General features: G+C 61.0%; 1 protein-coding gene across 1 annotated transcript; it reads left to right on the forward strand.

Annotated features, from left to right (window-relative positions):
* Nucleotides 1-3777: 3777 nt before the first annotated feature.
* Nucleotides 3778-16406, forward strand: TBKBP1 (TBK1 binding protein 1). The gene is made up of 10 exons (XM_069876810.1): nucleotides 3778-3868; nucleotides 7127-7355; nucleotides 7447-7569; nucleotides 7652-7756; nucleotides 8168-8321; nucleotides 8399-8559; nucleotides 8647-8696; nucleotides 13167-13285; nucleotides 14383-15119; nucleotides 16112-16406. Exons 2-10 carry the CDS (start codon nucleotides 7134-7136, stop codon nucleotides 16238-16240), a joined length of 1800 nt encoding a protein of 599 aa, XP_069732911.1. The 5' UTR covers nucleotides 3778-3868; nucleotides 7127-7133; the 3' UTR covers nucleotides 16241-16406.
* The last annotated feature ends 2287 nt before the right edge of the window (nucleotides 16407-18693 follow it).

The raw sequence follows: 18693 nt of genomic DNA on the forward strand, positions 1-18693 counted from the left end.
AAAATTAACTTCCAACCTGATGGAAAAACCTTAATTTGCACTTCAAAGCCCCGAGCGGCATCTGCTAGGCGAGCCAGAGCTGGCACTCATGTTTTCCAGGGTGTGTTTGCAGCACAGCCCAGCTCCTGCCTGCTCGGCAGTGGATGCCTCGGATCCACGGGACTCTCCTACCTTCCAGTCCAGCCCTGTGACCCCCCCAAGCCCCCAGGAGCTGCTGATTCCTCCCCACCATGTGCTGAAGGCAATGATTCTCTGGCACATATTCCAACGGGAATGGCCAGAAGGCCTGGAGCAGCCCGGGGCCCCCTCAGCACCAGCTTCCCCAAACCTCCTGGGCCTTGTGATGTGTTTCCAGCTCCAGATTCCCTGCTCTGTGGTGCTCAGTTCGTGCTCCGGCCACTGAATCACCTGGCACCTTGGCATCCCATGGGCATCCCATGAGCCGTAACCGGTCCGTGGAATCACCTGGGATCCCATGAGCTGTGACCGATCCATGGATTCAGCCAGCATCCCATGAGCAGTAACTGGTCCATGGGAATCAGCATCCCATGAGCAGTAACCAGTCCGTGGAATCATCCTGCATCCCATAGGAACCGGTCCATGGAATCACCTGGGATCGCATGAGCTGTAACCGATCCATGGAATCAGCCAGCATCCCATGAGCAGTAACCAGTCCATAGAATCATCCTGCATCCCATAGTAACCAGTCCATGGAATCACCTGGGATCCCATGAGCTGTAACTGGTCCATGTGAATCATAGAATCATAGAATCACTAGGCTGGAAAAGACCCATTGGATCATCGAGTCCAACCATGCAGCATCCCGTAAGCCGTAACCGGTCCATGGGAATCACCCAGCATCCTGTGAGCAGTAACCGGTCCATGGAATCACCTCAGATCCCATGAGCTGTAACCTCTCCATGGAATCACTCAGCATCCCATGAGCTGTAACCAGTCCATGGAATCACCCTCCATCCCATGAGCAGTAACCAGTCCATGGAATCACCTCAGATCCCATGAGCTGTAACCGGTCCATGGAATCACTCAGCATCCTGGGAACAGTAACTGGTCCATGGGGATAACTCAGCATCCCATGAGCCGTAACTGGTCCATGGGAATCACTCAGCACCTCATGAGCTGTAACCTAACCTGTCCATGGAATCACTCAGCATCCCAGGCTTGGGTGAAGCCAGGAATCCCCCTATTCTGGGGGCTGCGGGGCTCTGTCCCCCCATCCCAGGGGATGCTGGGGTCTGTCCCTCATCCCAAGGGGGTCAGTTCCCCATCCTGGGGGGGTGCAAACCTTGATCCCTTTCTCCTGGGGGTCTCAGGGTGGTGCGGGGTCTCTCACGGCAGCAGCGGCACCGGCAAAAGCAGAGCAGCTATTAATAACCCTGCGCAGCAAAAAAAAAAAAGCTGTAATTCCATAATGGAAGCGGCTGGGAGAGAACAATTCAGGGAATAAAATGTTCCCGTGGTGGGGGGGCAGGAAGGGGGGAGGCGATCCCAGCCCCCACACTGCTGCTCCCCTAATTTTCCCCCAGGATTTGGGGGTCTGGTTGTGTCTGACCCTTCCCCCCCTCAAAGGGCAAAGGGATGCTGGGGGGGGGGGCTGGGAAAACGAGTCTCATCCCTTTTCACCCCCCCTGGAGCATCCCTGGACCCGCTGAGCCCTGGGGATGGATGGGGGGGGTCCCAAGGAAGAGAGGGGGGTCCAGGGATAGGAGGAGTCTAGGAATTGGGGGGGTGCTTGGGATGCTCGGGGATGGGGAGGGCGGTGGGTGGTGGTCCAGGGACTGGGGGGGGGTGGAAGGGATGGGGATGGAGGGGACGGGATACTGGGATGGAGGGGATAGGATGGATGGGGGGTGGGGACAGGGATGTGGGGATGCCCATGGATTTAAGGGAGATGAGGATGGGGGGTCCTGGGATGGAGGGGATAGGGATGGAGATGGGGGGGGGACACAACACTGGGATGGGGGGAATAGGGATATGGGGGACACTGGGATGGAGGGGAGAGGGATGGATATAGCGGGGGGGACAGGGATGAAAGGGCTAGGGATGGATTGGGGGGGGTGTAGAGGCTGAGGGGGTGGGAAATGAGGATGGAGGGTGGTCCCAGTGTTGGGGGGGGTGGAAGGGATAGGGGGACGGGACACCGGGAGGGATGGGGATGGGGATGCGGGGGGTGGAAGGGGGGCAGCCTCGGGGCTGGGGATGAAGGGCCGGGGCTGCGGGGGGTGGTCCCGGGGCCGGGGGGGGGGCGGCCCGGGGGGAGGGGCCGCCGGTCCCGGTGCCCACGTGGTTTCCCGGTGTCTCCGGAGCGGAAGAAGCGGCGGCGGGGGCGGCGGGGACGGGGACCGCATCCCAGCGCATCCCAGCGCATCCCAGCGCATCCCAGCGCCGGTGAGTGCGGGGCCTGGGGGGGCTGGATCCGCGCTGCCCCCGCCCCGTTCAGCCCCCCCCGCCCCGGTCCCGGCGCTCCCGGCCTCCTCCGGCCCCGTCGCATCCCTCTCTCCATCCCTGGCTCGGCCCCGAGCCCCTCCTGCTCCTCCATCCCCGTCCCCATCCCTGTCTCCATCCCACCCGCGTCTCCATCCCCTTCCCTGGCTCCATCCCATCCCCCTCCCCGTCTCCATCCTCATCTCCATCCCTGTCCCCATTCCCTTCCTATCCCAGTCCCTCTCCCCGTCTCCATCCTCATCTCCATCCCTGTCCCCATCCTCTTCCTATCTCTATCCTCGTCCCCATCCCATCCCCACCTCCATCCCATCTCCATCTCCATCCCTGTCCCCATTCCTTCCTATCCCAGTCCCTCTCCCCATCTCCATCCTCATCTCCATCCCTGTCCCCATCCTCTTCCTATCTCTATCCTTGTCCCCATCCCCATCTCCATCCCCATCTCCATCCCATCTCCATCCCCTCTCCCTCCCCATCTCCATCCCCTCTCTACCCCCCTCTCCATCCCCTCTCCATCCTATCCCAACCCCACTTCATTCCACCTCCATCCCCCTTTCCATCCCCTCTCCATCTCCATCTCCATCCCCATCCCAACCCCATCTCCATCCCCATCTCCATCCCCATCTCCATCCCCTCTCCATCTCCTTCTCCATCCCATCTCCATCCCCTCTCCATCCCATCTCCAACCCCTCTCCATCCCATCTCCATCCCCTCTCCAACCCATCTCCATCCCTTCTCCATCCCATCTCCATCTCCTTCTCCATCCCATCTCCATCCCCCCTCCATCCCATCTCCATCCCCTCTCCATCCCATCTCCATCCCCTTCTCCATCCCATCCCAACCCATCTCCATCCCCTTCTCCACCCCCTCTCCAAACCATCTCCATCCCCTCTCCATCCCGTCTCCATCCCCATCTCCATCCCCATCTCCATCCCCCCTCCATCCCATCTCCATCCCCCCTCAATCCCATCTCCATCCCCATCCCCATCTCCATCCCATCTCCAACCTATCCCCATCCCCATCCCCATCTCCATCCCCTCTCCATCCCCTCTCCATCCCCTCTCCATCCCCTCTCCAACCCCTCTCCATCCCATCCCCATCTCCATCCTGGTGGCATCCGAGCTGCGAGCTCAGCCCCGTTTTTGCTCTTTTTAAAGCCCTTCGTAGGCCTCGAGGAGGAGCCGACGCTGGGGACCGAGCGCAGCCGGAGCGGCTAGACCCTCCACCGTTAACCCTGAAGCCTAATGACAACGCTGCCGTCTCCCAGTGCCCGTCCCGCGGCCGAGCTCCCTCCGCGGTGCCCCGGCTGTGCTTCCCACCTCACCACCGACGCCTGAACCGCGTGCGCCCGCGCCGCCGCCCTGCCCAGCCCGCGCCGCCTCGCCCCGCGCCCGGGGCCCACCCGCAGGTGGGGAAACTGAGGCACAGCTCGGGGCGCGTGGACGCGGAGCTGCTGTGGAGCCTGGAGTATCCAAGAGGGATGAGAGGGAGGGATCCCAGCCCCTGCTCAGCACCACCAGGGGGGTCCCCCCACCCCACATTGTGGCTCCAGGACCCCCGGCAGCGCTCGAGCCGGGGGGGTCTGGGAATCCACGAACCCCACGACTCGGTTCACCCACATTTCTGGGACCAGGACTCGCTCTTTTGAGACCTTCACCCCCCCTTTTGAGACCCTCACCCCCTCTTTTGAGACCAGGACCCACCCTTTGAGACCCTCACCCCCTCTTTTGAGACCCTCACCCTCGCTTTGGAGACTCTCACCATGCGTTTGGGACCAGGACTCACCCTTGGGGACCCTCCCCCACTCTTTGGGGACCTTCACTCTCTCTTTTGAGACCCTCACCCCCTCTTTTGAGACCAGGACCCACCCTTTAGGACCCTCACCCTCGCTTTTGGGACCCTCACCCATGCTTTTGGGACCAGGAACCAGCTTTTGGGACCCTCATCCACCCTTTGAGACCCTCACCCACTCTTTTGGGTCCGTCATCCACACTTTTGGGACTGGGACCCACGCTTTGGGACCCTCCCTCATTCTTCTGGGACCAGAACTCACCCTTTGGGACCCTCACCCACCCTTTGAGACCCTTTTTGATGGGAATGGTTGGACTCGATGATCTAGTGGGTCCTTTCCAACCTAGTGATTCTATGATTTTGGGACTGGGACCCACCCTTTGGGACCCTTACCCACAATTTCGGGACCAGAACTCACCCTTTGGGACCCTCACCCTCCCTTTTGGGACCTTCATCCTTGCATTTGAGACCCTCACCACACTTTTGAGACCCTCACCCACACTTTGGGACCCTCACTCCCTCTTCTGAGCCCCTTGTCTGCTCTTTTAGGACCCAGGCTTTTGGGACTGTCTCCCAACCTTTTGGGACCCACTTTTTTGGGGGTCCCTGCCCTGCTTTTGAGCCCCTCTCTCACCCTTTGAGCCCCTTTTTGATGGGAATGGTTGGACTCAATGATCCGGTGGGTCCTTTCCAACCTGGTGATTCTATGACTCTATGATTTTGGGACCGGGACCCACCCTTTGAAACCCTCACCCTCACTTCTGAGACCCTCATCCTTTGCTTTTGGGACTGGGACCCACCCTTTGAGACCCTCACCCTCACTTTTGAGACCCTCACCCCCTCTTTTGGTACCGGGACCCACCCTTTGAGACCCTCACCCTCACTTTTGAGACCCTCATCCTTTGCCTTTGGGACTGGGACCCACCCTTTGAGACCCTCACCCTCACTTTTGAGACCCTCATCCTTTGCCTTTGGGACTGGGACCCACCCTTTGAGACCCTCACCCTCACTTTTGAGACCCTCACCCACTCTTTTGGGACCAGGACCCACCCTTTGAGACCCTCACCCTCACTTTTGAGACCCTCATCCTTTGCTTTTGGGACTGGGACCCACCCTTTGAGACCTTCACCCTTGCTTTTGAGACCCTCACCCCCTCTTTTGGTACCGGGACCCACCCTTTGAGACCCTCACCCTCACTTTTGAGACCCTCACCCACTCTTTTGGGACGGGGACCCAGCCTTTGAGACCCTCACCCTCACTTTTGAGACCCTCACCCCCTCTTTTGGTACCGGGGCCCACCCTTTGAGACCCTTTTTGATAGGAATGGTTGGACTCGATGATCTGGTGGGTCCTTTCCAACCTAGTGATTCTATGATTCTATGATTTTGGGACTGGGACCCACCCTTTGAAACCCTCACCCTTGCTTTTGAGACCCCCACCCACCCTTTTGGGGCCAGGACCCACCCTTTGAGACCCTCACCCTCACTTTTGAGACCCTCACCCACTCTTTTGGGACCGGGACCCACCCTTTGAGACCCTCACCCTCACTTCTGAGACCCTCACCCACTCTTTTGGGACCAGGACCCACCCTTTGAGACCCTCACCCCCTCTTTTGAGCCCCTTGCCTGTTCTTTTGGGCCCCAGGCTTTTGGGACTCTCTCCCAAGCTTTTGAGACCCACTTTTTTTGGAACCCTCTCCACTCTTTGAGCCCCTCTCCCATGCCAAACCCTCTCTGGGGGCCAGATCCCGCGGCGCCGTGCGGCGTAACCGAGCAGCCCCCTCAGGATCAGCCCCCCGGGGGTGTCTGGGGGGCTGTGCTGTGGGGCGGGTGCCCCCCGGGGGTGCGGGTATGTGGGGCACGGGCTGCGCGGGGGGCGTGGGAAGCGGCACCGGCTGCTATTCCTGGCGCTGGGTCCCAGGAGGACGTGGGGAAAGTCACCGTGTGCCCCCAGGGATGCTGCGCGGGGAGGCTCTCTCCGTGTTCATCCCCGGCGTGGGGTCGCCGGTGGCTGTCCGTCTGTCCGTCTGTGTGTCTGTCTGTCCCCCAGGCAGGACGTGGACTTCACCTTCATCCCTTGCCGTGGGGTCGCTGGTGTCTGTCTGTCCGTCTGTCCCTTCACCAGGCGGTACACGGACTCTGTGTTCATCCCTTTCATGAGGTCACTGGTGTCTGTCTGTCTGTCTGTCCGTCCGTCCCCCAGGCAGGACGTGGACTCCACGTTCATCCCTTGCCGTGGGGTCGCTGGTGTCTGTCTGTCCGTCTGTCCCTTTGCCAGGCAGTACATATTCTCTGTGTTCATCCCTTTCATGAGGTCACTGGTGTCTGTCTGTCTGTCCATCCATCCATCCGTTCCCCGGGCAGGACACGGACTGCGTGTTGATCCCTTTCATGAGGTCACCGGTGACTGTCCATCTGTCTGTCTGTCTGTTCGTCCATCCCCAAGGCAGGACGTGGACTCCACATTCATTGCTGCCGTGGGATCACTGGTGACTGTCTGTCTGTCTGTCTGTCTGTGTGTCTGTCCATCCATCCCCAAGGCAGGATGTGGCCTCCACGTTCATCCCTCATGGGGGGTCACCGGTGTCTGTCTTGTCTGTCCATCCATCCGTCCCCCAGCCAGGACACGGACCGCGTGTTGATCCCTTTCATGAGGTCACTGGTGACTGTCCGTCCATCTGTCTGTCCGTCTGTCCATGTGTATGTCCGTCCCCAAGGCAGGACACGGACTCCACATTCATCTCTGCCGTGGGGTCACCGGTGTCTGTCTCGTTTGTCCGTCCATCCGTCCCCTCAGGCAGGACACGGACTTTGTGTTGATCCCTTTCATGAGGTCACCGGTGACTGTCCGTCTGTCTGTCCGTCCCTCCCGCCAGGCAGGACATGGACTCCATGTTCGAGGACGACATCAGCATCCTGACTCAGGAGGCGCTGGGGCCGGACGACGACTGGCTCGACAGCCCCAACACGGACCTCTCGGGCGAGATGTGCTCAGCCTCCCACTTCGCCCTCATCACCGCCTACGACGACATCAAGAACCGCTTGACGGGGCTGGAGAGGGAGAACTCAACGCTCAAGCGCCGCCTCAAGCTCTACGAGGTCAAGGTGAGGGCGATCTCGGGGAGCTCTGGGATGGGGGGCTCTGGGATGGGGGGCTCGGGGATGGGGGTCCCCACTGATGCCCCCTGCCCCCCAGTACCCGCTGATCGGCGAGTTCGGCGAGGAGCACATCTTCTCGCTCTACGAGGCCAAGGAGACGTCGCTGCTCAAGAGCGAGAAGGCGTCGCTGCAGCAGCAGCTCAACCAGTTCCAGCACGAGGTGAGCGGGGCCGGAGGGGCTGGGGGGCGCGCGGGGGAGTCCCCCGAGCTGCCCACCCAACCCCTGCCCGCTTCTCCGGCAGCTCCAGAAGAGCAAAGAGCGAGAGGAGCAGCTGGAGGAGATGATCCAAGCCTACGAGAAGCTCTGCGTGGAGAAGGCGGATCTGGAGACCGAGCTGGGAGAGATGGTGGGTGCTGGGGGTGAACGGTGTCAGGGGACATCGAGGTCCCCTACCCTGTGGGGCTGCTGGTGCCACCACCAGGACTCGGAACATGGATCTGGGGGGGTTTGTGGTTGCTTGTCCCCGTTGTAGACGCGCTGGGGGTTGTAGAGATGCACGTGGCTTGGCTTTATCCCTGGAGAGGACACCCGCCTCTCCAGGGGACACCCCCAGCGCCACCGGTGCCCGTTCCCCATCCCAGCCCCACGTTCTCGGGGTCGACTGGGCACCCGTGGCTTCCACCACCGCATCCCGCGGGATGCTCTGCCCACCGGGACCCCCCTCCCAGTGCCGGATTCCCTGGGATGGGGAGCAGAGGGAACCCCGGCGTGGGGCGCGATGCCAGCGGGGCTGAGCCTCCTCCCCATCCTCGGGCAGCGGGCGCTGGTGGAGACGCATCTGAGCCGCATCCGGAGCCTGGAGCAGCAGCTGCGGCAGCGCGATGCCGGCGCCTTCTCTGGGCTGGGGACCCCCATGCCGGGCCAGGAGGTGCCTTTCCTCGCCCTGCACCCCAACCCCGGCCTGAGCCACGGTGAGCTGCCCCCCTTCCCCACCCCGCGGGGCCCTCTCGAGGCTGCGTGGCGGGCGCTGAGCCGTGCCTACCCGCAGTGCTGGAGCGCGCCGGCGGCTGGCAGAGCCGCGGGCTGGAGGCTGAGCTGGAGGCGGCGCGGCAGGAGACCCAGCGCGCCCAGCACCGCGAGGAGCACCTCAAAGCCGAGTGCGAGCGGCTGCAAGCGGAGCTGAAGCACCTGCAGGACACGCGGGAGCAGGTACGAGGCGAGGTGGGGGGGGGGCACCCGTGTGGGACCCCGACTCGTCCCCCAACAGGGGCTGACGGGGTGTCCGCTCCCCCCCAGGAGCAGTCGGAGCGGGACATGGCCTGGGTGAAGAAGGTGGGCGACGACCAGTAAGTGCTGGGGTGAACTGGGATGGGGCTGGGAGTCCCCGCGTGGCAGGGAGGGATTGGACACTGCCGGGCTTCGCGTCCAGTGGGATGGGAGCTCCCTTTCGTAGAATCGTAGAATCACCAGGTTGGAAAAGACCCACTGGATCATCGAGTCCAACCATTTGGGTAGGGTCCCCGGGGTCCCCACGATGCGGTGCTGCGGGGAGGGCGTCTGGCACCCCGAAAGCACCCGCTGCGCCCCAGGGATTGGAGTGGAATGGGGGTCCTGCTGCGGTGCGGGCACAGTCCAGTGTCCGGCGCCGTACGGTCTGTGTGGTGCTGGCTCGGCGGCTGTGCCGCTGCCTCCAGAGGGCACTGATGGCTTGTGGATGGCGTGCAGCACCGTGCAGCGCCGAGCTGTGCCAGGCAGCACCGAGCTGTGCCATGCAGCACCGTGCAGCACTGAGCTGTGCCGTGTGGTGCCGTGCAGCGCCGAGCTGTGCCATGAAGCCTCAAGCTCCACCAGGGGAGGTTCAGGCTGGACATCAGGAAAAAATTTTCACAGAAAGGGTCATTGGTCCCTGGCAGAGGCTGCCCAGGGAGGGGGTTGAGTCCCCTTCCCTGGAGGGGTTTAAGGGATGGGTGGACGAGGCGCTGAGGGACATGGGTTAGTGATTGATGGGAATGGTTGGACTCAATGATCCGATGGGTCTTTTCCAACCTGGTGATTCTATGATTCTATGAAGCCAGGCCAGGCAGCACCAGGAGCACATCCAGGCTGCTCAGGGCCCTTCTCGGCTTCACTCTGGCTTCTCTTTGCACTGGTTTAACTGGGTGGGGAGCATCGCCAGGACTGGTGCCCGGGCTCCCTCGCGCCTGGTGCTCCGGAGACTCCATCGAGGCTGCATCCCTGGCTGGCGACAAAGAGGGGATGCGATGCCCTGCGTCCTGCCAGGTCCACAGGGGACACGCGTGGTGCTGAGCTGGGTCCGAGCCCCCAGATTTGAGGGGTTTTGGCCAGGACGCCCCCAAATTCAGGGAGGAGGCAGCACCGATCCTGCCCTCGCTCCGTGCCAGCGCCGCTGGGACTTTTCCCTAGAATCAGGACGTCGGGGTTCGTTAAGGAACGCTGTCCTCGCTGGTTTATCCTCCGCGGGGCTGCGGGGATGTGGCAGGGGGACCTCGCACCCCCGTCCCCCCCCAAGATGTGACGCTGGGTCCCGCGGGCAGCGAGGCCGCCAGCCTGCGCTGAGCTGTGGACAGATGAAAGGTGACGCGCGAGGCTTCGCTGCCAAGGTGCTGGGGTGTTTGGGGGGTGTCCCCCCCCCAACTCTTCTTTTTTTTCCCCCTAAGGTGTCGGATGCTTTCACTGTTTCTTGTCTCCCCGGCGTAAATCAGCGCGTGGGGCTCGGATGCAACCGCGCTGGCATCCCCGGGGGCTGCAGCTGGGTGACTGATCCCCGTCTCTCACGCATCCCAAGGCGGGGGTTCCCTTATAACCCCTCCGATGCTTCCCTGATTTCATTTTCCACAAAGCTCAGCCCCACAGTAGCTGGGAAAGATGAGCTCACCCCCCCCGTGCTACCTCTTGGGGACGGGGACCCCCTCTCTGCATCCCCCTGCCCACAATATCCACCCCCACCCTGCTGGGGGGAACCCCAAATAAATCAAATTCCAAATATTCGTCTTATTTTACAGCCCCACCTCAGTTTGCTGCCCCCATTCTCCAAGTCAGGGTGGGGAAACTGAGGCACGGGCAGCTCCAATCCCCTCACCCCCAGCCCTGGGGGCACCTTTCCTCTTCCCCCCCTCACCCAGCCCATCCCTCCCTGCTCTTTTCTTGTAAATACGGCTCTTTTTTTTTGTAACCTGCTCCTCTCCACCGCTTGTTTTGGGGTTTTTTGTGTGTGTGAAAGGTGCTTTATCGGCGCTTTCTATCTCCGGGTGATTTTTGTGGCTGTTTTTTGCTGAATTACTCAGCGTGCGATGGTGGTGGGGGTCCCTAAAACCCCCTATTCTTTTTTATTTTGGTTTCTTTTTCTTGGTTTCGGTCCTTTCTGAGGTCTCGGCTGTTCCTGCTCGCTCTTGGCCAGGTAACTGTGGGAACCAAACCAAGAGGAGAATCCTTGGGGTGCCCCCAGGATGATGGGGGTGCTGGGTATCACTTTCTCCTGTCCCCCCAGCTGGATCTGGTGTGTCCCCCCAGCTTACAGGTGCTTTTTTTGGGGGGCACCCAGACCCCCACCACCACCCCAGCACCAAACCACCCCAAAAGCCTTAAGGGACCCAGAGGGGAAACTGAGGCAGGAGAGGAGGGACTGGTGGGTCATGAGTGGTGGGGTCTAGGGGGGCAAGAGGTGCCCTGGTCCTGGTGCCACCTGGCAGGGCCGTGGGGACTCAAGATGTGACTTGGGGAAGCATCTTCTTCTCTCTTTCCCATCTCGTTCCCCTTTCTTTCCCCCCATCTTCACCCTCTCTTTTCCCCTTTCCCACCCTCTTTCTCTGCTCTTTTCCCCCTCTTTCCCCCCCTCTTCTCCTCTCTAGTCCCCTCTTTTCCCTTCTCTTCACCCTCTTTTCCTTTCTCTTCACCCTCTTTTCCCTGTCTTTTCCCCTGTTTTCCCTCTTCTCCCTCTTTTCTCCTTTTATTTTCTTCTTTCCCTCCTCTTCTGCCCTTTTTCCTCTCTCCTTCTCTCTCCTCTTTCCCTCGCTTCCCCCCCATTCTCTCCTTTCCCTCCGTTTCCCCTTTTCCCCTCTCTTTCCCTTCTCTTCCCCCCTTTTCTCCCTTTTTCCCCTTTTATTTTCCACTTTCCCTCCTCCTCTGCCCTTTCCCCTTTCCCCCTTTTTCCCCTCTCCCCCCTTTTCCCCTTTTCTCCCCTCTCTTCCCTCTCTCTTCCCATCTCTATTTCCCCTCTTTCCCCTCTTTTCTCCCTCTTTTTTCCTTCTTTTTCCTCTCTATTTTCCTCTTCCCCTCTTCTTCTGCCCTTTCCCCCCTTTTCCCCTCTCTTTCCCCTCTTCTCCTCTCTTTCCTTTCTCTTTCCCCTCTTTTCTCCTTCCTTTTTCCTCTCAATTTTTCTCTTTCCCTCTTCTTCAGCCCTTTGTCTCCTCTCTTCTCCCCCTTTCCCCTCTTCTCCCCTTTTCCCCCTCTCTTCCCCTCTCTCTATTTCCCCTCTTTCCCTTCTCTTTCCCCTCTTCTCCCTTATTTTTCTCCTATATTTTCTTCTTTCCCACCTCTTCTCCCCTTTTCCCCCTTTTCCTCTCTCTTTCCCCTCTCTCATCTCTCTATTTTCCCTCTTTCCCTTCTCTTTCCCCTCTTTTCTCTCTCCTTTTTCCTCCTTTTTCCTCTCAATTTTCCTCTTCCCCTCCTCTTCCACCCTTTCCCCTCTCTTCCCCTTCTTCTCCCCTCTCTCTTCCCCCCTTCCCCTCCCTATTTCCCCTCTTTCCCTTCTCTTTCCCTTCTCTTTCCCTTCTCTTTCCCTTCTCTGTCCCTTCTCTTTCCCTTCTCTTTCCCTTCTCTTTCCCCTCTTTTCTCCCTTCTTTTTCTTCTATATTTTCCTCTTTCCCACCTCTTCTCCCCTTTTCCCCCTTTTCCTCTCTCTTTCCCCTTTTCCTCTCTTTCCCCTCTCTCTTCTATTTCCCCTCTTTCCCTTCTCTTTCCCCTCTTTTCTCTCTCTTTTTTCCTCCTTTTTCCTCTCAATTTTCCTCTTCCCCTCCTCTTCCGCCCTTTCCCCTCTCTTCCCCTTCTTTTCCCCTCTCTCTTCCCCCCTTCCCCTCCCTATTTCCCCTTTCCCTTCTCTTTCCCTTCTTTTCTCCCTTCTTTTTCTTCTATATTTTCCTCTTTCCCACCTCTTCTCCCCTTTTCCTCTCTCTTTCCCCTCTCTCTTCTCTCTATTTCCCCTCTTTCCCTTCTCTTTCCCCTCTTTTCTCCCTTCTTTTTCTTCTATATTTTCCTCTTTCCCACCTCTTCTCCTCTTTTCCTCTCTCTTTCCCCTTTCCCCCTCTCTTTCCCCTCTCTCTTCTCTCTATTTTCCCTCTTGCCTTTCTCCTTCCCCTCTTTTTTTCCTTCTTTTTCCTCTCTATTTCCCTCTCTCCCCCTTTCCCCTCTCCCCCACGAGCTGGCTCTGTCCCTGCTGTCTCGCGTGGCATCTCCCGTGTCCCCGGGTGTCACAACGGCTCAGTTGCTCTCTCGCCGCGCGGTGCCGGACGCGTCGAGCCCCCCGGGGCCCTCGCACGCGGCTTCTCCCTTCGCTTCGCCGCGAAAGAAAAAAAGCACGACACCCAACTTGGAGCAGAAAAATTACGACGTTATCGGAGGCTCCAAGAGCCGGGGAGGAGGTTGGGTGGGTGGAGGGGGGCTGCACGGCCGCAACTTTTTATTTTTGAGTTGTAAAACAAGATTTGGGGTTAATTTTGGGTCGACCCCACGGCGGGGAGTCCCCTCCTTGTTGGCATCTGGGGCTGCTTGGCCTCAGTGACGCTTCGTCCCCACCGCAGGGTGAACCTGGCGCTGGCCTACACGGAGCTGACGGAGGAGCTGTGTCGCCTGAGGAACCTCAGCTCCCTGCAGAGCCAGATCCTCCGCGCCCTCCTGCAGGAGAAGAGCCTCAACGGCGGTAAGGGAACCCCACCTCCTGCATGTATCCAGCTTGGGGTGCATCCTTCCCCAAGAGCGTCCGTCCCCAAGAGCTCCCATCCATGGGAACATCCCTCCCTGGGGACATCCCTCCCTGGGGCACCCTCCCTGTGAGCATCCATCCATGGAGCATCCATCCAAGGCAGCATCCCTCCCCAAGAGTGTAGCTGTCCCTGGAGCACCCGTCCCCAAGAGCACTGCTCCCCAAGAGCACCCATCCATGGAGCAATCGTCCATGGAGCACCCCTCCCCGAGAGCACACATCCATGGAGCATCTATCCATGGAGCACCCTCCCTGGAGGAACCCTTCCCAAGAACATCCCTCCCTGGAGGAGCCCTTCCCAAGAGCATCCATCCATGGAGCATCTATCCGTGAAGTATCTCTCATCAAGAGCATCCCACCCCAAGAACATCCATCCATGGGAGCATCCCTCCCTGGAGGAGCCCTTCCCAAGAATGTCCATCCATAGAGTGTCCATCCATGGTGCATCTATCCGTGAAGTATCTCTCATCAAAAGCATCCTTCCCTGGAGGAACCCTTCCCAAGAGCATCCATCCATGGAGCATCCATCCATGGAGCATCTATCCATGAAGTATCCCTCATCAAGAGCACCCCTCCCCAAGAGCATCCCTCCCTGCAGGAGCCCTTCCCAAGAGTGTCCATCCATGGAGAATCCATCCATGGAGTATCCATCATCACGAGCATGTCTTCCCAAGAGTGTCCATCCATGGAGCATCAATCCATGAAGTATCCCTCCCCTAGATCATCCATCCATGGGAGCATCCCTCCCAGGAGAAACCCTTCCCAAGAGGTTCCAACCATGGAGCATCCATCCATGGAGCATCCATCCATGAAGCATCCCTCACCAGGAGCATCCCACCCCAAGAGCATCCATCCATGGAGCATCCATCCACAGAGCACCTTCCCCAAGAGCATCCAACCACGAAGCACCCTCCCCCCGGGGGTCCCGCCAGCCTCCCCCCGATCCCTCCAGGATGCCCCTGGGTGCTGCTGGAGTTTTTCTCCTCTGACGGGGGTTCTTTTCCCTTCTCCCCGCGCCCCGTTCCTCTCCGCAGGCCAGCGCCACTCCCCGCTGTCCCAGTGCCACTCTCCGGCTCAGCAACGCCGCTCGCCCGCCCCGCAGTGCCCCTCGCCCGTTCCCCCGGGCCGCTCGCCGGCCCCTCAGTGCCAGTCTCCGGCGCTGCAGCGGCGCTCGCCGGGACCCCCGACTCAGTCCCCAGCCCAGCAGCGCCGCTCGCCGGGACCCCCGACTCAGTCCCCTGCCCAGCAGCGCCGCTCGCCCGTGCCCGCGCCCCCCCAGTCGCCCGCCCAGCAGCGCCGCTCGCCAGCTCCGCCGCCCTGCCCGTCGCCGGCTTCGGCGTCACCGCATCGCCTGCCCGGCGAGAGGATGGAGCTGGGCTACGCCAAACCCTCCAGCCGCCACGTCAAAGCCGGTTTCCAAGGTCGCCGCAGCTACTCGGAGGTGACGAACGTGGCCCTGTACCAGCAGAGCCGCTCGCTCTGGCTCCAACCCGAAGCGTCGACGCTCCCCAAGCCGCGAGCGTACGGCGACGTCTACCTGGGGGCGCCGGGGGCCCCGCTGAGCGCCCACCAACCCTTCGAGGAGCACGTGCGCTTCGAGAAGCAGTCGTCGGATGAAGAGGAGTGGGCGCTGCCCAGTCCCCCCAGCCCCGAGGCCGGCGCCATCCGCTGCGCCTCCTTCTGCGCCGGCTTCCCCGACGCCGACACCGTGCAGCGGGCGGCCGCTGCCTACGCCCGAGCCGAGCACGCCCAGTCCTGGCCCTCGATCAACGTAAGTGGGACCCCCTCCCCGGAATGGGCGCGGTGCGGTGGGAGAGGTGAGGGGACTGCGTGCCTCAGTTTCCCCATCGCTGGGGAAGGGGCTGGAGAGCAGCTGAGGGAATTGGGGGTGTTTAGCCTGGAGAAGAGGAGGCTGAGGGGAGACCTTAGCTGCCTGGAGGAGAAGGACCTGGGGGTGTTGGTTGACAGCGACTGACCATGAGCCAGCAGTGGCCCAGGTGGCCAAGAAGGCCAATGGCATCTTGGCTTGGATCAGACACGGCGTGGCCAGCAGGTCCAGGGAGGTTCTTCTCCCTCTGGACTCGGCACTGGGGAGACCACTCCTCGAATCCTGGGGTCAGTTCTGGGCCCCTCACCACAAGAAGGATGTTGAGGCTCTGGAGCGAGTCCAGAGAAGAGCAACGGAGCTGGAGAAGGGGCCGGAGAACAAGAGGAGCGGCTGAGAGAGCTGGGGGTGTTTAGCCTGGAGAAGAGGAGGCTGAGGGGAGACCTCATTGCTCTCTGCAACTCCCTGAGAGGAGGTTGTGGAGAGGAGGGAGCTGGGCTCTTCTCCCAAGGGACAGGGGACAGGACGAGAGGGAATGGCCTCAAGCTCCACCAGGGGAGGGTCAGGCTGGACATGAGGAAAAAATATTTCACGGAAAGGGTCATTGGTCCCTGGCAGAGGCTGCCCAGGGAGGGGGTTGAGTCCCCTTCCCTGGAGGGGTTTAAGGGACGGGTGGACGAGGTGCTGAGGGACATGGGTTAGTGATTGATGGGAATGGTTGGACTCGATGATCCGGTGGGTCTCTTCCAACCTGGTTATTCTATGATTCTATGATTCTCTGTCCGGTGTCCCAGCCTGCAATGGGAGGGTGGTGAGGAGGTTGAGGATGTGGATGAGGATGAGGATGAGGTTGAGGATGGGGATGAGAAGAAGGAGGAGGGCGAGGAGGAGGAAGAGGGGAGCAGGTGGTGGGCTCAGCGCTGTGTGTGCCCCCCCAGTTGCTGCTGGAGACGGTGGACTCGGAGGTGCGGAGCTGCCCGCTGTGCCAACTGGCCTTCCCCATCGGCTACCCGGACGATGCGCTGGTGAAGCACATCGACTCCCACCTGGAGAACAGCAAGATCTGAGCCTTCCTCCCCCCTCCCCACAGTCCCCCCCACACCCCCATCTTTGGATGCTGCATGAAAACACACTCGAGGAGCGAGACACGGCTCCCAAAATACCTCCAAGTCTTCAGTAGCTACGGAAAGACTGAGCCCCCCACCCCGAAGCCCCCCGGCCCCCCCCAGTGTGGGCTTCTGCGCCCCCGCCTCGCCCCATCCCTGCATCCGCACGGGGTTTGGATGCTTGAATCGGGGTGCTGGGACGCCTGGAGGGGACCCGCCTGTGCCCTTGGGTGTCACCAGCACCCTTGGGTGTCGCCGCTTGATCTCAGGGAGGATCCGAGGGACCAGGATCTGGATGCAGGAGAAAGGAAAGGGCTGACTCTTCCTCGGCTCCTTGGGACAAAGTTGGGTTTTGAGGGGGGGGGGGGTTTGAGGTGGGGGGCAACTGCTTGTTCTCGGTCCCCTTTGCCCCCTCCCACCGGTTCAAGCATCTTTTACATTAAAAGCACCCCCTCCCCTTATTTTTTCCCCCCTCCCCACAACGATGCTGCTGAGCAATGAACCCCGTGGCGCAGCATGGACCCCCCAAAATTGTGCTGGGCTATTGGGGAGGGGGTCTCCTCTGGCCCCCCCAGTGAGTTTCCCCCTTCCACTGGGTCCCTCCTGCTTTCCCACGGGACTGCAGGAAGCTGCCCCCCCCGACCCCCCCCAAATCACTCCTGTGCCCCCCACGTTCAATCTACCTCAAAGCTGCTGGGAGAGGGGGGTTCCCCCCACTCCGAGCTGCTCCACGCTGCATGCTCCCCCCCTCACGCACCCCCAGGGGCTCGGATGGGGGTGACACCCCCCCCCAAAAAAATAAACCACTGCACCGGGACCCCCGGGCAGAGGGACCCGCGCTCGCTGCGATGCCACCGGCTCCAATAAAACCCTTCCAGTGCCCAGAACGCCGTGGGAAGCCAAGGCTACCTCACTTCTTGGGTCCTTGGGGGGGTCTAGGGGGGACCCCAGGGCTGGGGAAGGGGGGTGGTGGGCTGGGGAGGACCCCATGGGTTGGGGGGGGGACCCCAGGGCTGGGGACAGGGCAGGGGACACGCCTGGTGTTGGTGCCACCGAGCCAACTCGTATCGCCAGGGCTCAGCGCGGCAGCTGCGGGGGGTGATGGGGTTTGGGGGGTGACAGGGTTTGGGGTGTCCCCATTCCTGGCACGGCTGAGCCTTTTGGGGTACCAGCCTGGGAGGCAACAAGAAATAGGACAATGAAAAGCAAAACAAGAAAAAAAAAGCATCACCAGCCCTGGTGCCAGTGCTGAGCACTTTGGGGTCCCCATTGCCCCCCATCCTGGGGACCCTGGAATGGGCATGGAGAGATTTTAGGGGTGATGCTGGGCTCGGCTCACACTCCACGCTCGTGGCACGATGCCACGTCCCCAAGCCACTCACCCTGGTGATGCTCAATGTCCCCAGGGTGGCAGCCGGGGGAGAAAAGGGGCACGGGGACCCCCCAAATCCTGGAGGGACCCCAGCCCTGCCCAGGATTCGGGCGAGGTGCCATGGGGAGGGTCCCCGAAGGCGGCGAGGTTGGCACCGCAGAGGCAGCTCGGAGTCTACCAGGAGCCAGGTGAGAGGGGCAGAGGGTTGGGGGACCCCAGGCACGATGCCAGGGTGATGGGCACGGGTGGAGATGAAGGAAATCTGCTGGGCTTCACACCTCGACGCCTGCTCCTCATCAGCTTCATCAGGGGTTGCTGCGTCTCCCTCCAAACCGGGCAGGGCGGGGAGGACACCCCATAGGGTTTGGGGTCTCGGGGTGGGATCCTCGTGGTGATCGGGGCTGGGGAAGGAACGGGGAAGCTTCATCCTTCCCACCACTGGTCCCACTGCTCTGGCATCACCACCAAGCCCCCTCCTCTGCGTTTTTGTAGGGCCTGCAGCCCCTCACCTGCAGGCTGGGGGGGTCGGATGGTGCACCCCCAGCTTGTTTTGCACCCTGTAGGGATGCGGCTGCACAATCTTGATGCCGAGACCCCCTTTAACCTCGCTGCTTTCAGCCAGCTCCCCCTGCTCCACCAACCCTGGCTCGGACAGGGAGCATCCGTGTGATGAGTTGTGACCGTTCTCTGCTCTCTCAGCCCAGCGGAGGCTGCGGGGGGCTCCGTCCCAGCCCCTGAGCAGGGTTCCCAGCCCCAAGCAGGGTTCCCAGCCGTGGCAGCACATCAGGCTGCGTGGCGATGGTGTGAAGGAGATAGATCTCGAGGCAGCGGGCGTTATCGCAGCTGAGCTCCGCATCCTGGCAGGGGGAGGAAGGGCTGAGCCGGATTTGGCCCCTCGGATGGGAACCAGCAGCCAGGGAGCAAAGGGGATGAGCTGGGGGGGACGCCGTGACCCCTGTGGGGATGTGATGCTGCAGGGAAGGGTCTCCAAAAGAGCCAGATTATTTTTTTGGGGGGGGGGTGCTGCACCCACCCTGCAACG

This window comes from Phaenicophaeus curvirostris, chromosome 26, assembly GCF_032191515.1.
Source record: "Phaenicophaeus curvirostris isolate KB17595 chromosome 26, BPBGC_Pcur_1.0, whole genome shotgun sequence".
NCBI classification, from domain to species: Eukaryota; Metazoa; Chordata; class Aves; order Cuculiformes; family Cuculidae; genus Phaenicophaeus; species Phaenicophaeus curvirostris.

Coding starts and splice junctions, on each gene's coding strand:
- TBKBP1 (XM_069876810.1), top strand. CDS start 7,134: ATGGACTCCATGTTCGAGGACGACATCAGCATCCTGACTCAGGAGGCG. Junction 7,570..7,651: donor TCAACCAGTTCCAGCACGAG/GTGAGCGGGGCC, acceptor CTTCTCCGGCAG/CTCCAGAAGAGCAAAGAGCG. Junction 8,697..13,166: donor AAGAAGGTGGGCGACGACCA/GTAAGTGCTGGG, acceptor TCCCCACCGCAG/GGTGAACCTGGCGCTGGCCT.